The sequence below is a fragment of the Periplaneta americana genome, chromosome 8, assembly GCF_040183065.1.
Source record: "Periplaneta americana isolate PAMFEO1 chromosome 8, P.americana_PAMFEO1_priV1, whole genome shotgun sequence".
NCBI classification, from domain to species: domain Eukaryota; kingdom Metazoa; phylum Arthropoda; class Insecta; order Blattodea; family Blattidae; genus Periplaneta; species Periplaneta americana.
Window position 1 is genome coordinate 9,765,114 of NC_091124.1, and position 21,015 is coordinate 9,786,128.

At 35.7% G+C, this 21,015-nt stretch overlaps 2 protein-coding genes across 3 annotated transcripts in view; one reads left to right on the plus strand and one right to left on the minus strand.

Moving 5' to 3' along the window:
* Window positions 1–313: 313 nt before the first annotated feature.
* LOC138704477 (3-oxoacyl-[acyl-carrier-protein] reductase FabG-like) lies at window positions 314–3,806 on the plus strand. The gene is made up of 2 exons (XM_069832396.1): window positions 314–471; window positions 1,698–3,806. Exon 2 carries the CDS (start codon window positions 1,700–1,702, stop codon window positions 2,471–2,473), a length of 774 nt encoding a protein of 257 aa, XP_069688497.1. The 5' UTR covers window positions 314–471; window positions 1,698–1,699; the 3' UTR covers window positions 2,474–3,806.
* A 6,862-nt stretch (window positions 3,807–10,668) lies between these two features.
* LOC138704479 (sequestosome-1-like) overlaps window positions 10,669–21,015 on the minus strand; it is a 37,669-nt gene continuing 27,322 nt past the window's right edge. For both annotated transcript variants that reach the window (XM_069832402.1, XM_069832403.1), the window contains 3 exons: window positions 19,850–20,068; window positions 14,774–15,073; window positions 10,669–12,171 (listed from right to left, as the gene is read on the minus strand). In XM_069832402.1, coding sequence (XP_069688503.1) covers window positions 12,020–12,171; window positions 14,774–15,073; window positions 19,850–20,068 — 671 coding nt within the window. In that variant the 3' untranslated portion in view covers window positions 10,669–12,019. The remainder of the gene's footprint in view (window positions 12,172–14,773; window positions 15,074–19,849; window positions 20,069–21,015) is intronic.

A 21,015-nucleotide genomic window follows, 5' to 3' on the forward strand; every position in this document is an offset into this window, starting at 1 on the left:
ATGCATTCGCTTGCAACATTTTAAATTTACAAATATGTTTGCTCTATTTGTTATTTTCTTATAGGCTCCCTGTACCAGTGTCGCCAATGCAGAAGTTGTCCTGCTAGATCTGGTGAATCTGAATAACGGGTAAAATATATGTTATTTGTATTGTTGATATAGGGATTTAGTTATTATTTGAACCAATAAGTGATAAATTAGTATATTTTTACATTGATAATGTATTAATTTAGAGACTTGTGCACTGTTTTATAGAGGCTAAAAAAATTGTATTGGCGACATTGCTGTATACCGCACAAGAATTTTGCACTTCCACTGTGCACTAGCATTTGCTGTAGTTATACATGTGACGTGTGTTACGATAGCGTGATATCTGCGTAATGTGCATAAGGGAACTCTCGTTATCTATGTTTAAAGGGTTTTACTAAAGAGAAGTGTTTCTCTGAATCTAGATACGTAAAGTCACGTCAGGTACGGATTTTATTTTTATACTGTTGTGCAAATTGCTTTGCATATTGATAGAAGATAGATTAATAAAATAGGCGTATTTTTAAGGCTTTTATGTTTTATGGGGCAATCCGTTTTCTGGTCTGTACTATATCATAATGAGAAGAAACTCACATGGTACCTATAACGGGTGGAGTATTATGCTGGAGCTCAAATGCTGTCTCCAGAATAGTTGTCCGTAGTTACCACAGATTAAGACATGTTATCTGGTTGGAGTTTTTTCCGAGGTTTTCCCTCATTCAATTGAAGCAGAATTGCTGGGTAACTTTCGGTGTTGGACCTCGGACTCATTTCGCCATCAGTAATTCACAATATCATCATTCATACCATAGCCCAGATTTAGTTCACGGTGCAGTGTGCTGTACTTGTACAAGAGCGCGGCCTTCGTCTACCCAATCATTCACAGAATAGGAGTGATAAAGCACAATAAGCCTCAGGTTGCAGTGTAAGCCTTCGGATCCCTTCTCCGTACTAGAGAGAGAGAGAGAAAAAGAAAGTCGCCACAGATTACACATAGCATATTATTTTGTGTTATTTTAAAATATTATTAAATTTGTTGCTTGTGTGTGTTTTGGACACGGTTCCCCCAATATTATGTATGTTTGTAAAATTATTGATAGTTATAATTTTTAGATAGTTATAATTTTTATATTGTATTTGTATCTTTTTTTTTATGAGGGCATGGGACCTTTGCTCTTCTTCCCCAATTTTAATGTGAATGTGTCTGTCTCGAAACAAGGATGGACATCTAAACATTCTATTGGAGTTTTTTTTTTTTTTTTTTTTTTTTTTTTTTTTTGCTTGTTCACTCCTGTGGAGCAATGGTTGGCACGTCTGACCATGAAACGAGTGGGCCCAGGTTCAAATCCTGATTGGGGTTTCTTCCGGGGTTTTCCCTCAACCAACTGAAGCAGAATTAGTGCTAACTTTTGGCGTTGGACCTCGGACTCATTAACTTGATAGCATTGCTCTGTGATAATAAAATTCTCGACACAATGTCAGTATCATAACTACTTTAAGATAAAATGGAATATTAGATAAGGAATAATGAGTTATGTTTTGAAAGTACCTACACACAGCCGTTTACTAATGGGGTCATAGTGGTCTGGGCAATGCAAAGACTAAGAAAAAAGTGAAGGAGGATATACTGTAATTTGGTTGTAGTCTAAGATGTACGTATCAATTTTCAGGAATGGCATTGCAAGGAAAGGTGGTGCTTATTACTGGTGCCAGTTCTGGAATTGGCGCAGCCACTGCTGTGCATTTATCGAAGCTGGGAGCAAGTTTGTCCCTCAGCGGTCGTAATGTTGAGAACTTAAATAAAGTTGTAGACCAATGTGTAATTTCTCAGAGTCAGCCAAAACCGTTTCTAGTTACCGGTGAGCTTACAAACGAAGCAGACACTAAAAGGATTTTGGACTCAACCATCCAGCACTTCGGTAAACTGGATGTCCTGGTCAACAATGCTGGCATTGTCGAAACTGGAAGCATTGAGAATACTTCTTTGGAGCAGTTTGATAGACTTTTCAACACGAATGTCAGGTCTCTTTATCACTTGACTATGTTGGCAGTTCCGCACTTAATTAAAACTCAGGGAAATGTCGTGAATGTATCCAGTGTGAATGGATTGAGATCTTTTACAGGTGTTTTGTCATATTGTATGTCGAAGTCTGCAGTAGATCAGTTTACACGATGCGTAGCATTGGAATTAGCTTCCAAGAAAGTACGAGTCAATAGTGTAAATCCTGGTGTTGTGGTTACCAACTTGCAGAGGCGTGGTGGGTTGGATGAGGAAGCATACCAGAAATTCCTGGAACGTAGCAAGGAAACACATGCATTGGGTCGCCCAGGGCAACCAGAAGAAGTGGCTCGTGCCATTGCTTTCTTGGCCAGTGATGACGCAAGTTTCATTACAGGGGCAACAATACCTGTAGATGGAGGAAGACATGCAATGTGTCCTCGCTGATAAATTAGATGTCTTGTTGAACAATAAATTTAAGTTAACGTGATAATTATGTGCATTAAGAAATAAATCTTGCATCGCTTTAATTTTCATATTTCTGCAAGGGTAAGGGTTGGTGAAAGCATTTTGAATTTATTAAGAAATAATCATGCTTGTATATTTGTATATATTATATAATATTGAGATCTGGGGTAGTAGGTTATCCAGCAGAAACATCGATAAAGAGCCAAAATGTGTAAACAATTTCTAGGAATACCGGAGAATGCTTCTAACCTGGCAGCGTTACTAGAGATGGGAACTGATTCGAGTCTGGGAATTATTCTAGAAAGAAAAATCAAATATTTAGGTAATATTCTGTTTAGGAATGATTCGGCAGTTATGAAAACATGTATCTTTTGTATGAAAGTTATTAATTGGAAATCGAATTGGCTGAAAGGAGAAATAAACAGATTGGGTCTAAATTGGCTATGGAGAGAACTAGGGTCTATAAACACGAAAACTATTGGAAGAATAGTAAAAGAGAGGGCAAACGAAATTTCGAGACAAGATATTTTTAGTAATATTAAAGACCTAGGATCACTAAAATACTATAGGGAGGTTAAGCAGTTTTGGGAACAGGAAGAATATGTTAGACTAAATTCAAGGGAAAAGAGAACGGGAATGGCATGGTGGAGATTAGGTATCTGGAGACTCAAGAATAAGAGAGGGAATGTAGAGAAGGATAAATGTCCTTTGTGTGGACTAGCTGAAGCTGCAATGCATATTGCGTTAAAGTGTCAGGCAACGAATGATTTGAGAAACAGTTGGGTGGATAAAAAATAAACGCTATAGTAGCTTATAAAAAAATGAATGGTCACCTAAACGCCAGCAATCTGCATAAATTAGGAAAATTTCTTTTTAGAGTTAAAATTAGATGGGAAGAGAAAGTCAAAGCTCTAACGGAGATGGAATTATAAATGTTGAGTAGTCACACGATAAGAAACTACGAAGAGTAGTCAATGAAGTTAACAGAATAATTCTTAAGAGATTGAGCATAAAAATGAAAAAGCTAAAGTAGGAGTTTTAAATACAAGAGCTATACTTATTAGTTTTTATTATTATTATTATTATTATTATTATTATTATTATTATTATTGTAAACAGAGGATACTTATAGGTTCAGTATGCATTAGTTGTTGTTATATTTGTATAGAGAGTGATGGCGGATTAAGAACTGGAATACATCTAATCCGCCATGACGTGAACAAAGATTGATGAAATAAATAAATATTTGTATATGTATAAAATAAAATAAAGATTCAGTCTTATTATTATATTAATAAACGTTAAAAAAATGCTTAGAGGAACAACTGATAAACTGTGGGCGTGCATCCGAACAGGGGCAGCAGCATTTCCCCTAAGGTTAGAGCCCAGTTTAGGTGTGTGTGTGTGTGTATTAATCGAAAAAAAAAATGTCATATAAACAAGCGTTCTATTCTCAATACGTTCTAGTCCCTAATTTTCAATTAATACACACACACACACACACACCTTAACTGGGCTCTCACCTTAGAGAAAATGCCGCTGCCCCCGTTCAGAAACGCACCCGAAACTGTAAACATATTTTTAGTGTATGTGTAACATGAAATCCAAGACATCTCTGCTGCATATTGCACTCATTGCTGGCAGGTATTGGTAAACTACTTGTAAGTGAATAAGCATGATTTCTTTCGAAAAGAGACAAAATGTATAAAGACATTTTCAATTATTGAGACTGAATTTTTTAACATGCAGAAGTTCTAGATATTTAACACTTATAAAAAAAATGTTTCATATTAATCTCTTGAATTATCGAAAGATTTCCAATTTAGTTAATGAAGATGAACATGATATACTCGAAGAGGAATTTGCAGCTTAACAAATGTGATACTTTACCCGACTACATTATAAATGGATGTAAAACAGATGTAACTAAGGATAAAATTTGCACATTTTAGAAATGAAAGTAAATAGGCTAGCTTAATATCACTTTCATGGCAATACAGTGCTGTGAAAAAAAAATTGAATTCAGGTCTATCAACACAAATTAATTTTGATTGTGATCAAGATATCACAAAAAGAAGTATATTCCAAGAAGAAATTTGTAGAAAAACAGCTACTAGATTCAAAACATGCCATATTTATTTTTTTTTTTTAAGAAGTGTCAGGTAATGTGTGATATATCACAGAAGTCTGCTTTGCTAGGAGGGGCAGGAGCATGCACACTATGGGATTACTGATAACCCATTTGAAATATTGGCACCTCTGCTTCCATTAAACTATGTAATTAAAAAAAAAAACATGTTCTTAGTGGTCCATTAAAATCATTTTTTTTTTTTTTTTGATTTCGAGTTTTCCAGTGGCAACTGAAGTGATGAAGTAAGTACTAGGGTGTGTAGAAGTGAAAAAAAAAGCAGATACATATTCAGTTTACAATGTGCATAACTTTAGAGGTCCTCTCCAGTTATTGTGGTAAGAATAGTTCCTATAAATATGCATCTGATTTTTAACAGTTGCAGAGTTACTTGTACACCAATGAAATCAAAGTTGGAATCGTTTAAATTTACAAAATTAAAGTATAATATACAATGATAATTAGAATATTCTGAAAACTTATAAAGTAACTGTTAATGAACTTGTCAAAATCTTCTCTCAAACTGCTCACACTGTTGGGTCTCCACAGCAAATAGGGGAATACAAAAATAATTAAACTCTGTATTAGGAATGCACAGGCATGTTGAATGTCAGTGCAGTAGTGTTATATTGTACCAAGTTCTTGGTACTGATAATTGCAGTTTTTTTTCTTTATATACAGGTTGAACCGCAAATGTAATTAATTTCAGGGAGTTATTCTTTGAGACATTTCAAACAAAAAAGTTGAATACAATTTTGCTCGTTCTTGTTTCCTGTTCGAGATAAAAATTGTTTTATACGAAACATTTCATAGTGTGTTTTGGGAAAGCCATTGATTTAATTCCCAATACACTCAGTCAATTTACGAAAGCAGTGTATTAATGATAATATACGCCTGGAAGAATTTTAGTTTCGTCCTTTAAATGTGCAGATTTTGATCTGAACAAATGTAACATTGGAAAATTTCTTTGAACGAAAAGTTACATTTCGGATCAAATTTCTGCACATTAAAAGGACAAAACTAAAATTCTCCCAAGCATTTATGATCATAATACACTGGTCTCTTAAACTGACTGAGAATATTGCGAATAAAATCACTGGCATTCCCAAAACACACTGCAGTGAAATCTGTCTAAAGCGGCCATCTGAAGTAAAATGGCCATTTTATCAGGTGGCCGCTTGATTAAGGTTGCGGTTTTTTATGAATCAGCATGAAAATACTGACTTTCATTGATTTTTTAGTACTGTGCGCATACAACAGTCGTGCATATTAATGTCAGCTTCTTCCATTCTTGCAACTAGCCTTTTCAAAACTCACTTGCGGTACCTCAGTTTAAATGACTGGATAATACCTTGATCAAGGGGCTGGAGGTGTGATGTCGTATTTGGAGGAAGAAACACCAATTTCACGGATCACATTGCGATTTTGTCGTTTAATCTTGGAATTGAAATCGCATAGCTAATTCTCAAACAATGATGATGTCATCCAAGCTTTAATGTTGGCAGTCCACTTCACCCCCAGTAAGCCCATGTCAACATTTTTCAAACATCTCGGTTTCAATGATTTCCCTATCATTAAGAGTGTTTCTTTTTCTCCTGCAGCATTACAACAAAAGAGCAGGGTTATTCTGTCTTTTGTCAACTTCCCACTCCCTTTACACTCTTTTTTTCTTAAAACTTAAAGTTTTGTTAGGGAGGGCCCTGAAAAAGAAACCTGTTTCGTCAACATTGTAAATGTCTCTGAGTTCATATTCCGCAAGAATTGAAGGCAGTCTATTTTTTCCATTCTTCAATAACATTGGTTGCAATGTCACCTCCTTTACCAGACACAGAACGAAATGCAATGTTATGCCGTTTCCTAAAGCACTCTAACCATCCATTACTAGCAACAAAATTTCTTACATTAAGTTCCTTAGCAATTTCAAGAGCTTTCTCTTGAATCATAGGCCCACTTACTGCAATTTCTTCGCCCTCACATACTTGAACCATTCGTAAACGAAATCATTCACATTACTAAACACAGGTTCTCTTCTTTTTTTGGCCACCATGCATATTTTCTTCCCATTCGTTTAATATTTCATCTTAATAATACAGTTTGTGTTCTTCCACATTTGAATATTTCTGCAATTTTTCTCGCAGATGTTCCCTTCTCACTTTCTTCAATCATTTTTCGTCTCACCTCTAACCACTACTCTAGATTTATTGTTAGACATGATTTCGCTCTCAAACTAACTTCACAGTTCCTCTGAATCAACTGAATGAAAAGAAGAAAAATTCGTAAAAGCTGGTCCAAATAGAAAAAGATGGAAAGAGGAGGGAAAAAAAATTCAAATGGTTAACTACTGACCTAAAACATACTGTGACATTTTCGATAGAAAACGTCTGTGTTTCAGTCCTTTAAAAACGAGTAAGAATTTATAGCTGTGCAGGGTCGGAATGAAAAGTGACAAAAGAGTCATAAAACAGTAACCAACTAACCCCAAGATATGGAGGGTGTACTGTTGTACACTTAGCTATTGTCCTCGTGATATTGCTTCCTGTCCTCTAACCATAGAAAAAATAGGTCAGACAGTATCCGTGAAAAAAATTTTTGTTGGACAGTGACTGTTATAGTCAGGTTCCAATCCAAACAGACCCCAGCCGCTGGCCGAAGCATGAGGTGGCCGCTAAATAAAGAGACAATTTGTATTGATCTTATAGAAAATCCAATTGGTTCCAGAGAAAATTGGCCTTTTGGCCAGGTGGCCGTTTAAATGAAGTGACCGCAAAGGCAGGTTTCACTGTATATGTTTCATATAAAACAATTTTTATCTCGAACAGGAAACAAAAACGAGCAAAATTATATCCAACTTTTTTTGTTTGAAATATCTCAAAGAATAACTCTCTGAAATTAATGATAGTACTTACAGTTCACCCTGTATATATTGGTTTGGATTTTGCCTAATTTCTTAGATCATTTTGGTTATCCAGGGGGACAGTGTGGAGGTGATCAGATTTGACATTACCAGTTTATATTGGAAAGCTATCCATTAAAAGCCAACCAGTTGATACAATGACATTCAGCTTATTAAGGAAAGTAAAGTGTTCATATGATGATTCTTTTAAAAAGTTGTTGTTTTCTAATGCCAGGCATTTGACAATAAAGTCATTTGACCTCTTGCACTCCAATATTTTTCGAAGATATTATCATGACTAGCTACTGAAGCACAGATTTTGAGGTGTTCCGAATCCATTTCTTGGTTTGAGTTGCACAATGGGCAGTTAGGGGACTGATATATTCCAATTCTATGCAGATATTTGGCCAAACAATCATGGCCTGTTGCCAATCTAAATGTAGCTACAGACGATTTTCGTGGTAAATAGGGAATTAACTGTGGATTTTGATGCAGAGAGTTCCATTTTTTCCCTTGGGATTGAGTTATCAAATTTTGTTTGTTGAAGTCTAAGTATGTAGATTTAATACATCTTTTCACAGAGTAATATGTAGATTTAGTAACAGGTCTGTAAGTAGCAGTGCTGCCCTTCTTTGCTAAAGCATCCGCATTCTCATTTCCCAGGATTCCACAATGGGATGGTATCCATTGGAATAAGATTCTTTTATTGAGTGATAATAATTGAGAGAGCATTTTAGTTATTTCTGCTGTTTGAGATGAAGGTGTGTGTTTAGAGACTATTGATAGAAAAGCTGCTTTGGAGTCTGACAATATAACTGCATTCCTAAATTTATTGATGTGGCATAGAAGATTCCTGAGACATTCACTTATTGCAATGATTTCACCATCAAAACTTGTTGTTCCATATCCAAGAGATCTATAAAGTGAGACGAGACAGCACGTAACACCTGCACCGGCACCTTGTTCTCTGGAGATCAAGGATCCGTCGGTGTATAAATGAAGCCAGTTTTGTGGAGGTACCTAATATTAATTGTCTCTAAAGACAATTGTTTCAGCATTTCAGTGTTTACTTCTGATTTCACTATTTCTTCTGTTAAATTTAGATTATATTCTATATTTAATAGAGTTAAAGGGTTTGGTTTAATTTGTAAGTTTTCTTTTAAATTCGGGATATTGATTTTCTGTTTTAATTCTTGAACAATGGATATGAAACTTTTTTGAGTTTTCAATCTACAAAGAATGCCAATTGTTACCTGGTCATCTGATGTTTTTCATACTGAATCAGTGCTTTTTCTTCTATTGTAATTTTGATGCTGTTAATATTAGTGAGGAATCTCATAGAATCTATTGGCGTTTTGATTCCACCAATAATGAGTCTGAGAGCTTGGTTTTGAACATATTCTATGTCGTTTATGAAAGGTGAAGTAATTAAAATTTCTCCTCAGTATGTCAGCACTGGCTGTATAAACATTTTGTATGTGGTGTTCAAAGTATTCCTAGAGCATCCCCATTTCTTTCCTGCTAGTCTTTTTAGAAGGAAGAATCTCTTTTAAAAAGCGACATGCAGTATTTCGTGAATGGTTTTTCGTTAAAAACATTTTAATAAGTTTTGTTCAAATGCATTTATTTTTGGAACTGCTTTCCATAGGCATTTTCAGCATATTGACAGACATAACTGCACTGTGATGCAATATTAGCAGAACACAGAAGCTTACACTAAGCTCTTAAATGTTTGTTAGATCAGTATTCAAATATACTAACAAATGGCTTGTAAGGAACCCGAAGGTTCATTGCCGCCTTCATATAAGCCCGCCATCGGTCCCTATCCTGGCAAGATTAATCCACTATCATATCCCACCTCCCTAAAATCCATTTTAATATTATCCTCCCATCTACATCTCGGCCTCCCCAACTAACACTCCATATGCATTTCTGGATTCGCCCATGTGTGCTACATACCCTGCCCATCTCAAACGTTTGGATTTAATGTTCCTAATTATGTCAGGTGAACAATACAATGCGTACAGTTCTTCGTTGTGTAACTTCCTCCGTTCTCCTGTAACTTCATCTCTCTTAACCCAAATATTTTCCTAAGAACCTTATTCTCAAACACTCTTAATCTCTGTTCCTCAAAGTGAGAGTCCAAGTTTCACAACCGTACAGAACAGGTAATACAACTGTTTTATAAATTCTAACTTCCACATTTTTGGCAGCAGACTAGATGACAAAAGCTTCTCAACCGAATAATAACAGGCATTTCCCATATTTATTCTATGTTTAATTTCCTCCCGAATGTCATTTATATTTGAATTTTTCCACTTCTTTGAAGGATAAATCTCCATATTTTTATATTTCTATTTCGTAAATTTCTGGTCATGAGACATAATCATATACTTTCTTTTTGGGATTACTTCCAAACCTATTGCTTTACTTGCTTCAAGTACAATTTCAGTGTTTTCCCTAATCGTTTGTGGATTTTTTCCTAACATATTCACATTATCTGCATAGACAAGCAGCTGATGTAACCCGTTCAATTCCAAACCCTGTCTGTTATCCTGAACTTTCCTAATGGCATATTCTAGAGCAAAGTTAAAAAGTAAAGGTGATAGTGCATCTCCTTGCTTTAGCCTGCAGTGAATTGGGAAAGTATCAGATTGAAACTTGCCTATACGGACTCTGCTGTACACATATACTTACTGTAATTATTTTCACTCCTTGAAAAAGTATATTCTTGTTTCTTTTAATAAATACAAAGGTATACAGAAATAAAGAAATTCCAGTTTTTTTAAATGCATTTATTAACGTCAATTCAGTTTCAGTTTCCATTACATAGACTATAAAATGTTTGTATACTTAAAACATAATAAAAGAACGAAATCGATTTCTTTATCAGTCATCTAATTAAGGAATGTCACATTTGGCATTTTTAAACGGTACCATCAAGGGCGCCTGCAGGATCCAATCTCAGTGGTACCAAGATGGTTAGAAAATTAGAGGAAATGGATGGACAAGGAGAGAGAAAACTGAACATGGAAAGTAGCTAGTTCTGAAATCTAAATCACCTTGTGCACACAGTCATAGTTTAAAGCACTCACTTTTGTTGAATTGTTTACCGAGGGTTTGAGAAAACATGTATCGAGACATAGAGAAAAATAGAATTAAAAAAAAACATGTAAAAAAAAATAAATCTCGGTGGTAATGTGGGCACCCTTGGGTACCATTGAAGGTGTAAGTCATACATCAGTCTTGTAAGAGCAGAAATGTCTTTAAATACAGTAATTTGAAATGTGGCCATGTTAATGTCTTACTAAAATTACGTATCTGTCAGTAGTTCACTTAACATATCCGAAAATTAAAAGAAATTTTCCCTGGGAAGTACATACAAGGGCGATCCCAGAAATAAGGCACACTGCACATGTGCTCCCATATCCATGGAAATGCATGGTTGTGTTAATAGTGAGAGTTATTCCGAACGATTCTGTGAAAGTTCAATTAAATTACTTAAAAATTGTTTTGTGTATAAGCGATTGAAATGGATGACGAAAATTAGTCAGGTCACATCACTGTCTGAGACTGAAGAACATTCACAGAAACAAACTTTACGTGGATGTACGTCGCTGGAAATTTATGAATTGCTTCAAGAGAAGTGTGTGGTGACTCTACAGTAAACTGTAGTACCATTTTGTAATTTTTTCTCAACGTCTGTGAAGGTCATATTGCTACAGAAGACAAACAACGCACTAGAACACTGAAATCTTCACCAGACTTCACTACAGAGATAAATGTTGCCAATGTTTTGGAAGACAGAAGGATGACATGTACAGGCATAGCCCATAGGAAACTGCGTCCAAAAATTCGCCAGAACCGACGACTACAGCTATTGAGTCTGGTGTGCTGTTTCTCTATGACAATTCAAGACCGCAAATCGCTGACCCAGTGAATGTTGTATTACAAGTGCGAAACACTCCCTCAGCCAGCCTTCAGTCCAGACATGAATCCACTTTGGGGGTCAACTTTTTGCAATGTTAAATGACCTGAATACAGCTGTGACCCAATGCATCCGAAACCAACACTTAAATAAGAACCGGCATCCAAAAGCTGCCACAATATTGGAAAGAAGTCATAACACTCCAAGGGGACTATTTTGAGCAATCTTGATTTAAGTGGATTGAAACAATAGAATGCATGCCAATGAAGTTTGCGCTTTACTCTGCGATCACCCTTGTATTAGTACCTCAAAACTGTAAATATGAATAACATTCCAAAGCCCTTTATGTTTAATAATAATAAAACTTTAATTAAAACAGCTTTTAACACATATTAATGCAGTAAATATAACCTGCACAAAGTCAGTAACAAGTTTACGTACTGAACATATATATACTGACAGTAAACATTAATTTATAAACAAATGACTGGAGTATATACTGTGGTATTTAATGTAAGGATTCATAACCTTATGTGCTATACTCATTGCACTGTTTGTGTAATTAGGAAAAGCATCCTAATTTGCCTTCTTCATGGTAACTGGCTGCAGGACATCCAGGGCTTTCTCAATATCTCCATTTTTGCTTTCAAGCAGCTGTGTCAACCAGCCACCATCGTTGCTGAATCCCATGGACGTCATCTTCTCCAATGCATCAGCAATATGTGGTTCTATAAAGGATTGAATTACTTGTTAATAGATGCATTATTACAGGTGTGTGTACTGTATTCTTTAAATATATCTGAAGTAATAGTACACCAAACTAAATTATCTGTGTTAATGAAGACATAAACATACGACAATTTGGGTGTGAGTCATAGTAAATAAATAAATATATATATATATATATATATATATATATTTTAATTTAAGCGATAGTTGCAGTGTTAAGGTGATGGGTGAAATTTCTATTTTCTACATTTTTCTAGCTATGTCCCCGATTTTTTGTACATATAATCATGAGGTGATAAATAATGATATGGTGAAGTTTCATTTCTGTGAGTTGATTAGTTTGAGTTATTAACAAAAATATTTTTTAAAATTTGCATATTTCAAAATGAAATGTGTGGCTCTATTTTTCAGTAAAATCTCTGAATTTCTTTTTTCACGACCAATGGCATATTTAGAAATAACATTAGGTATTAGTTTTCCTGTATCTTTACTACAAAAGGGGAAAGAATTTTTTTCTACAACCACTGCATACCTAAAAATAAAAATTCTCCATTGCCACTATAAATATTTCATTTTTCATTTCTAAAAGTATTCGATTAATCATAAAACCCATGCGCTATTTTGTTACCCACAGTATATAGAACATGTAGGAAAAATTTAATGTTCCTAGCATCAAAATTGTAAGAGTTTTTACACTTCGAATTGACGAAATATGCTGAAAAAAAAATTGTGAGAAAACAGCTTGTAAGATTTGCATGAGATTGAATTTTAAGAGTGCAGCCATTTATGTATTACAGTGAAACTTCCCTTAACGGACACTTCCCAACAGCGGACATTTTAAAATTCGCCTGCAAAATAACATTGGCCCTTATGATAAAATTCTTCCAAATAGCGGACATTCTCAATAACGGACGCAGACACTGAAATGTATCTCCCAACAACAATTAAAACTTCCAAATAACGGACAGCATGAAAAAAAAAAAAAAAAAAAAAAAAAAAAAAAAAAGACGGTAGTAAATTAAACAGAATTGTTTGCAACAATCATTATCGTGCATTTGAACGTTCTTGTACTTTATTGAAGGTAAGCAGCACAGTTGTTAGTTGTGATACTGTACGTGAGCAGTCCGTAATTTGTTAGTTTGTCAAGTTGAGTGTTCGGAAGTACAGTCACATTAAAAATGTTACAAAAAAGTAAATGTTTGTCACTAAAAGAGAAAGCGGATATTGTAAAGCATTGTGAGAAGGAGCTATTAAGTGTTCGTGAGCTGGCCACAAAGTTTAATGTGGGAAAAACTCAGGTTAGTGAAATTTTGAAAAACAAGGATGTTATTTTAAAATCATACACTGAGAATGCAAATGAGAACACAAAAAGAGCTTTTTCTAAAACTGAGGGGCTTGTCATTGGCAATTTAACATATGAATGGTTCTGCCGTGCTAGAACAAATAAGATGCCTTTATCTGGGACCTTGATTAGAGAGAGTCTTAGAAATTGCAAAAGAGTTGGGTTACTGAAACTAAGATATCCAAAATTCACAATAAACAATCAACAATTCTAGATTTCTTTGTGTAAGGTGAAGTGGTACAGTGACTGATGTTTATTTCATTTACAAAACATTTACTGGTACGATTTTTCTCTGGATGAATACTGTAAACAATCTCACTGTCTACTTACTGTAAAATATAGTGTTGAATGTGTGTGAGAATTTTTAATGTACTGTATACATACTAACGATTTTCTAAATAGCGGATACTTCTCAATACAGACATTTAATTTTTCCCTGGCAGTGTCCGCTATTTGGAAGTTTCACTGTATATATTTTTTATGCTTTCGAGCATTGCAGAGCATTGAAACTCGCTCAACATATAAATAAGATATTGCTGATTCATTTTTCACAAGAAAACGAAAATGAGTTTTTTAACTGAGAATGGTAAAATTTCACCCATCTCTCCTATAAGTACTATTGAGAACTGGAGAGTTTGTGACTGGGAGACGAAGTGGAGTAAGGGAATTATGTATCAGTTACAGTTGCAAGGAGAAATAAGACTTGGCTAAAGTCTAGTGGTCACCATATGCTACTATTCAGTTAAACGTAAGTGGTGGCAAGCTTGTCACTAACCGTCAATAACTCAGGATGCTATGAATATTTCTCTTGAAAGGTTAACAGCATGTATGTGGTCGCATCACTAGACAAATTACAGTGTGATATGATTATTGCATAGAGAGCAATGTTACTTGTAATGCAATTGTGAGTCGACTGCTGTGCACAATGAATGTGACCTGTTGGATTTTTAGGGTGAGTATGTGTGCTGTAATGGTATTCCAATCACTGTAATAACACGAGTAGCAAGATGCTGTGTCATTTATGGATGTTTAATTTCTATCCTACTAATACATAAACCCTGACCTTTCATTTGCACATTTAAAATTTTCGAACTACGCCTCCATTCTCAAAGAAGGAAAAAGTTGGCATTGCCCCAAGCTTTGTAATATGGGAAATTGAAAGCCATTTGCCTCTTTCTGCCATTTCTCTTTTCACACTTGCGATGTATGTCTGAAATAGCATTATTTAATTAATTCAATATCTATCAAAAAGTACTTACCCATAGTTGGCTGGCGTGGCATGAACACATTTGGTTGATGGTTCATGAATGGCTGTGGAGGTAGAGGCAGGGGTTTTGGTGGCATATATGGTGATAGTGGTTGAATGCGTGGTAGCTGCATATGAAATGGTGTTGAGCGGAAAGCCACTTGGTTTGGCATATTGAACATGTTAGGATACATGCAGATAGGCGGCACAGGGGCGCTCTGAGTGGTGGTTGTTAAAGGAGCACTTGAAGCTTCTGGTGGTATTGGTACAGCTCCGGTCTCTGCACTTGAGCTTGCTGCAGCTGCAGCTGCACCTGTAGTAAAGGCGTTCGTAACATTAAAAAAGTGCTACTGATACCTGAATAAAATGTCAGTATCTTCAGTACTGCTAAAGTATATCTTATTCTCTAACAACGCCAGTACCTACAACTGTAAGTTGTTCTCCAATGACTTCAGTATCTATGGCATTGTTAAGCTGTGTGTTCTGTAATAACGTCAGTATCTATGGTAATCCTGAGCTGTATGTTGCTCTCTAACAACGTCATTATCTACAGCATTGCTAAGTATATGTTACTAGTGGCTTGTTGGCTTGTGCAGCAAATGCTGCAAACTAAGCTAATTAGATGTTCAAATAAAAATTTTTCAGATTTATTTTCAATGAAGGATACCAGACATTTTGAAAGATATTTGCTTCCATAATAGTAAAATATACTCCCTCTGAATGTTTTTTTATGCCAAATACTTTTTCTTGGACTTATCTACCTTCAGTTTTTGAGTTTCAATGTGAAGACGCAAGTAACAATGTCAGTACGATCAGTGGGTTTTTCATGTGGGAATAAAGAATAGCTATTTCAGGCTGATGTGGATTGTAGGTGAAAGTTAAAAAAAGTCAGGTTTGCTATGTTCTCGAACAATAGACATAGCATCTGTATAGCTGCTGCATGTAGAGGGTAAAATCATTTTATCCTGCTAAGAGATCTTGCTGAAATGATAGGGAGGCTGCAAAATTTTGTAGGCCTCTTATTTTACCAGTAAGTAATAACTTTTGGTCTTTCCTTAGGAACTGTAATTTTTGCGCTCTCTCGAGCCAATACTGAAGAGAGTAACGCATATAAATATCTACACCACTCCGCCAATAAGTTTATGAAAAAGACCCAACCCCACTTGATTAATAACTACGAAAATATTTGATTTTTAATAACAATATTATTCTCTTACGTAAGTTTTGTAAGTTCATTTGTAAAATAGCCGCCACTCAGTAAATTATGGAAATGATCTAATTTAAGATATTCTCTACACCTACTTATATAACCCAAAAAGTTTCACTTTCATATCATCAATATAGCATTAATATGTATAATTAATGAAAAATAGTCGCATCATGGTATTAACTATAATAATATTTCATTTGTAATGGTAATAATGTTATCAAAACAATGCAAGTTTTGTAGATTTTAATATCCAATATACAGCTGTACTCAGAAAATTACACACCGCAAAATCAGACCTGTAAATTATTTTAGCAAGTCTTGAAGTTTTTAATAACAAATTGAATTTGAACTCTAAATATGTCAGCAATCTTGCAGGTCATGGCCTTCGTGTAATAACCTATTGTTTACTGTAGTGTGTGTTTTGTTTTATTCTGAAATCACGGTCGACTGCTGAAATGCAATTAGTTTTCAAAACTAAAGATGGATTTTGGAAAATAGGAAAATTATGTAGGAAAACTAAAGCTTCACTGAAAGTTACTATTTTTCTTTGCAAAATATTGGAGTGCAAGAGGTCAAATGATTTTATTGTCAAACGCCTGGTATTAGAAAACAACAACAACTATTTTTCTGAAAATCCTTGGATGCCAAGCTTCAAAATGATGGGCCATTCATTAAAAACCGTTCAGCCGTTTTCCTGTAATTTCCATTACCAGTTCAAATTATATCTATATATATATAAAATTTGAACTCGTAATGGAAATTATGGGAAAATGGCTGAACGGATTTTAATAAATGACCCTCATTTTGAAGCTTGGAACCCAAAGTTTTTCGGAAAAATGGTAGTTTTCAGTGAAATGTCAATTTTCCTACATCATTTTCCATTTTTTCCAAAATCCGTCTTTCGTCAGTTTTGAGAACTAATTAATTGCATTCACGGCCGACTTGATGTTCGCTTCCTTAAGCAAAGCGAGCATCAAGTCGGCCATGTTGCATTTCAGAATAAAACAAAACACACACTACAATAAACAATAGGCTATTACATGAAGGCCATGACCTACAGGATTGCTGACATAGAGTTCAGACAGCTCAGATTCTTTCCCATCATAATGCCAATATGTCGATCTTCATTTGTGCAATTTTTTGATAACATATAAAAAATAATTTACAAGTCTGATTCTTCGGTCTGTAGTTTTCCAAGTGCAGTTGTGTATTGGATATTAAGAACTAAAAAACTTAAGAATGTTTGATGACATTATTACCATTAAAAATGAAATATTATTATAGTTAAAATGAAATACATAATGCTATACTGATATATGAAAGTGAAACCTTTTGGGGCTTTATGTAAGCAGACGCAGAGAAAGAATATTTTATATTAGATCTTCATTTCTATAATTTACTGAGTAACGGCTACAGGCCTATATAAACTTATGTTACTGAAAACTATAAAACTTACGTAAGGTAACAATATTGTTATTAAAAATTAAATACTTTTACAATTATTAATCAAGTGGTGTGGGTCCTTTTCATATATGTAATGGCAGTGTGATATAGATATTTACGTGGTACAGTCATTAAGTTCTAATACTGAGCGCATAGTGGCGTTGTGGTGCACTATAGCACATAGGTGGCGCCATGGTATGATATCTTGTCAGTTAGTCTCTCGATCCAACAAGAGACAGTTGAGTGCATGCACTGTAAGCAGAACTACGGTCATTGTTGTGACGGTGATTTGAATGCGCGCATCGGAACTCGAGTATGTTGCAGTTTGAGCAACGGGCAAACGTCACGTTCTGTCAGAAATTAGGCGAAACTGCTATAACCGATCATAACTGGAGACGAAACATGGTGTTTCCTTTACGATCCGCAACTGAAGCGACAATCCGCCACCTGGAAAACGCCATTATTTCCACGACAGAAAAATCCGCAACAAGACAGGTCAAAAGGCAAGGTGATGCTTTAACAGTTTTTTTTATTCAAATGGAATTGTTCACATAGAATTCATCCCACAAGGTGCAACTGTAGACAAGATCCTCTACAAAGAGATTCTTGGCCGTTTAAGCAATTCAATTCGTCGTAAGCGTCCTGAGCTTTGGCATTGGAAGAATTGGCTGTTGCTACACGACAACGCCCCTGCACATCGCTCCATCCTTGTCCAAGAGGAACTTGCAAGGCAACAGGTCGCTGTTTTGCCACATCCTCCGTACTCACCTGATCTCGCACCATGCGATTTTTTTTCTCTTTCCCCTCATGAAATCAATCCTACGAGGGCGTAATTTTTATGTGGCCGAAAAGGTCATGACTGCCACAAGAGAAGCTGTACGGCATCTTCCTGCCAACATCTTTCAGCGGTGCTTCCAGCAGCTACACCAATGTTGGCAGACGTGCATAGCGGCCAACGGCGACTATATTGAGGGAGGATGTCGATCTGTTTAAGTGTACGCCGTATCACGTGGCATCTTCTGAGACATCCAGATTCTTGTGGGTGCCTACCCTTCAGGCGTCATTGTCAGAACTTAATGACTGTACCACGTATATGTCTGGTTCTCTAACTTTCCTTGGTAGTAATTGAGTCATGCTTCCTATTTTAGCTGCGTCTTTAAACTACATCAAAATTAATTTCATATTTCTTTGGTTTAATTGATTAGATTTGTGATCGCTGTCAAGCATATTTTGTTGTAGGGAAAATAGCATGCCATTTCACTTCTTGCTACCGTGATGAATAAGTTTATTTCCCGCAACCAGCTACAAATGAAACTGCTAACGATTTACGATGGACAATTTTATTTAGGGCGCATATAAGATTCTACAACTCTGACATCATTTGCCTCATTTTCCACATCTCAGCAATAAATTCCTCACAACAGCCTATATTACAGAAAATATACGAAATAACATTCATTGTTACACAAATTAATCCAGCAGTATTTGACAGATCAGTATTGTTTGGAAGAAGCACAAAAAATTACAATTCATAAGAAAAGACCAAAAGGTATTACTTATTGATAAAATAAGAGGCTTACAAGATTTTGTAGTCTCTTGATCACCTCAGCAAGATCTCTTAGTGGGAAAAAGTGATTCTGCCCTCTACATTTCAGGGTAGTTCACGAAACATGCAGCAGCTATACCAAGATGCTAAGTCTTTTGTTCAAAGCATAACAAACCTTACATTTTCTTAATTTTCACATACAATCGCAATGACTCGAAATAGTAGCTACTGCATTACTCCCACATGAAAAACCCACTGATCATCCTGACATTGTTACTAGCAATTTCGCATCGAAACTCAAGAACTGAAGATGGATAGGTTCAAGGAAAAGTATTTGGCAAAAAACATTCAGAGGGAGTATGTTTCACTATTATGGAAGCAAATAACTATCAAAATGTCTGGTATTCTTCATTGAAAATAAATCTGAACAATTTTTATTTGAACTTTTTATGGACTTAGTTTGCAGCAATTGCTGCACAAGCCACTAGTATATATAGATTCTCTAACAATGCCAGTATCTACAGGACTGCTAAGCTGTGTGTTCTGTAATAACATCAGTACCTATGGCAATCTTGAGCTGTATGCTGCTCTCTAACATTAGTATCTACAGCACTGCTGAACTGTGTGTTGTTCTGTAGCATTGCTAAGCTCTAATGACGTATTGACAGCATTATTAAGCTATAGTATAAAGGTAGATAAATGTAATGAAATACTGCTAACACCTCAATTAAAAGAAGGGTTGTAACACACATACCTATATTACTATAGATTTAATAACTCCTTTGTAAACTTCCATTCAATTACTAAAACTTTTCAAGATATTTTGCCTTTAATGTAAATATCTTTAGTCTCAATATAAGACGCCCATTCCTTCAAAGAGAATAAATTACCTTGCTGTGGAATGTCTCCAGTCACACCAGACGAACCCACCAGTTCTGGATTCTCCTTCTGAGACTTGGGGGGTGCTGCATTATTATTGTCCTGTTTGTCATCTACATCCATCTGAGTGACTTCATCTTCTTTGTTTTTTCCCTCTTTCTGTTCATCTCCCGATTTGGAAACTTTCTCAGTCTTATTTTTGGTTCGCACCTCAATATCAACATCAATTCCTGTAACAATTAAATGGTCAAGTATATAATGTTTGTAATTGGAAAGTACAGAAGCCCCAACACAGGAAGTTACTGTGAGAGGGGTGGTGGCATAGCCAACTAATTGGTCACTAGGTAGATATACTGGGTGTTCAGTTCAAACTGTGTCTTGGCTCGCTGTATGCCATCATGTGGCTAGCTGATGAGCCTAGAGAATTAAATCTTCCTACACTTCCGCAGCTCAGGTGTATAACCTAAGAGGCAGAGAAGATGGCTAGCAAGTACGGCGTTCATTCTGAAGAGTACGTACCGATACATACGGTAACGCCGGTAGTGGCAGGAATGTGAACTGTTTGGAAATACGTACTGTCGGGATATGGGGAGAGGGTTAAGACGATTACTTACGTATTTGTTGACATTAACTTCGACGGTCAATATGGACACGGAGCATTTGATTTGTGTTGTGGAATGTTACCGTACACAACCGATGATAACAAATACCCTGCGTACGACTTTCCGGCGCAAAACACAGTTCGAAAGAGGTTATGGTAGCACACAGACCGTACACACCGCCATCTGTTGCTACGACGTTCAAGTTATACTGTACACGTTCTCAAGTTCAGATTGAAGAACGCCTTAAATAATAGGTAACTTCTCTAACATATCAGCTGAAACTCGCTTCAAATCGGTGACCCAACAACAGTGACGTCATGACACACTTTGAAATGAACACCCAGTATAGAGCAACATTAATTGGAAAACTGACTACCTGATTTTGTGTAAATTTACATGGAACTCTCTGCATCATAATCCACAGTTGATTCCCGATTTACCATGCAAATCATCTGTAGCTGCATTTAGATTGGCAACAGGCCATGACTGTTTGGCCAAGCATCTGCATAGAATTGGAATATATCAGTCTCCTAACTGTCCATTGTGCAACTCAAATCAAGAAGTGGATTCAGAAC

Coding starts and splice junctions, on each gene's coding strand:
- LOC138704477 (XM_069832396.1), top strand. CDS start 1,700: ATGGCATTGCAAGGAAAGGTGGTGCTTATTACTGGTGCCAGTTCTGGA.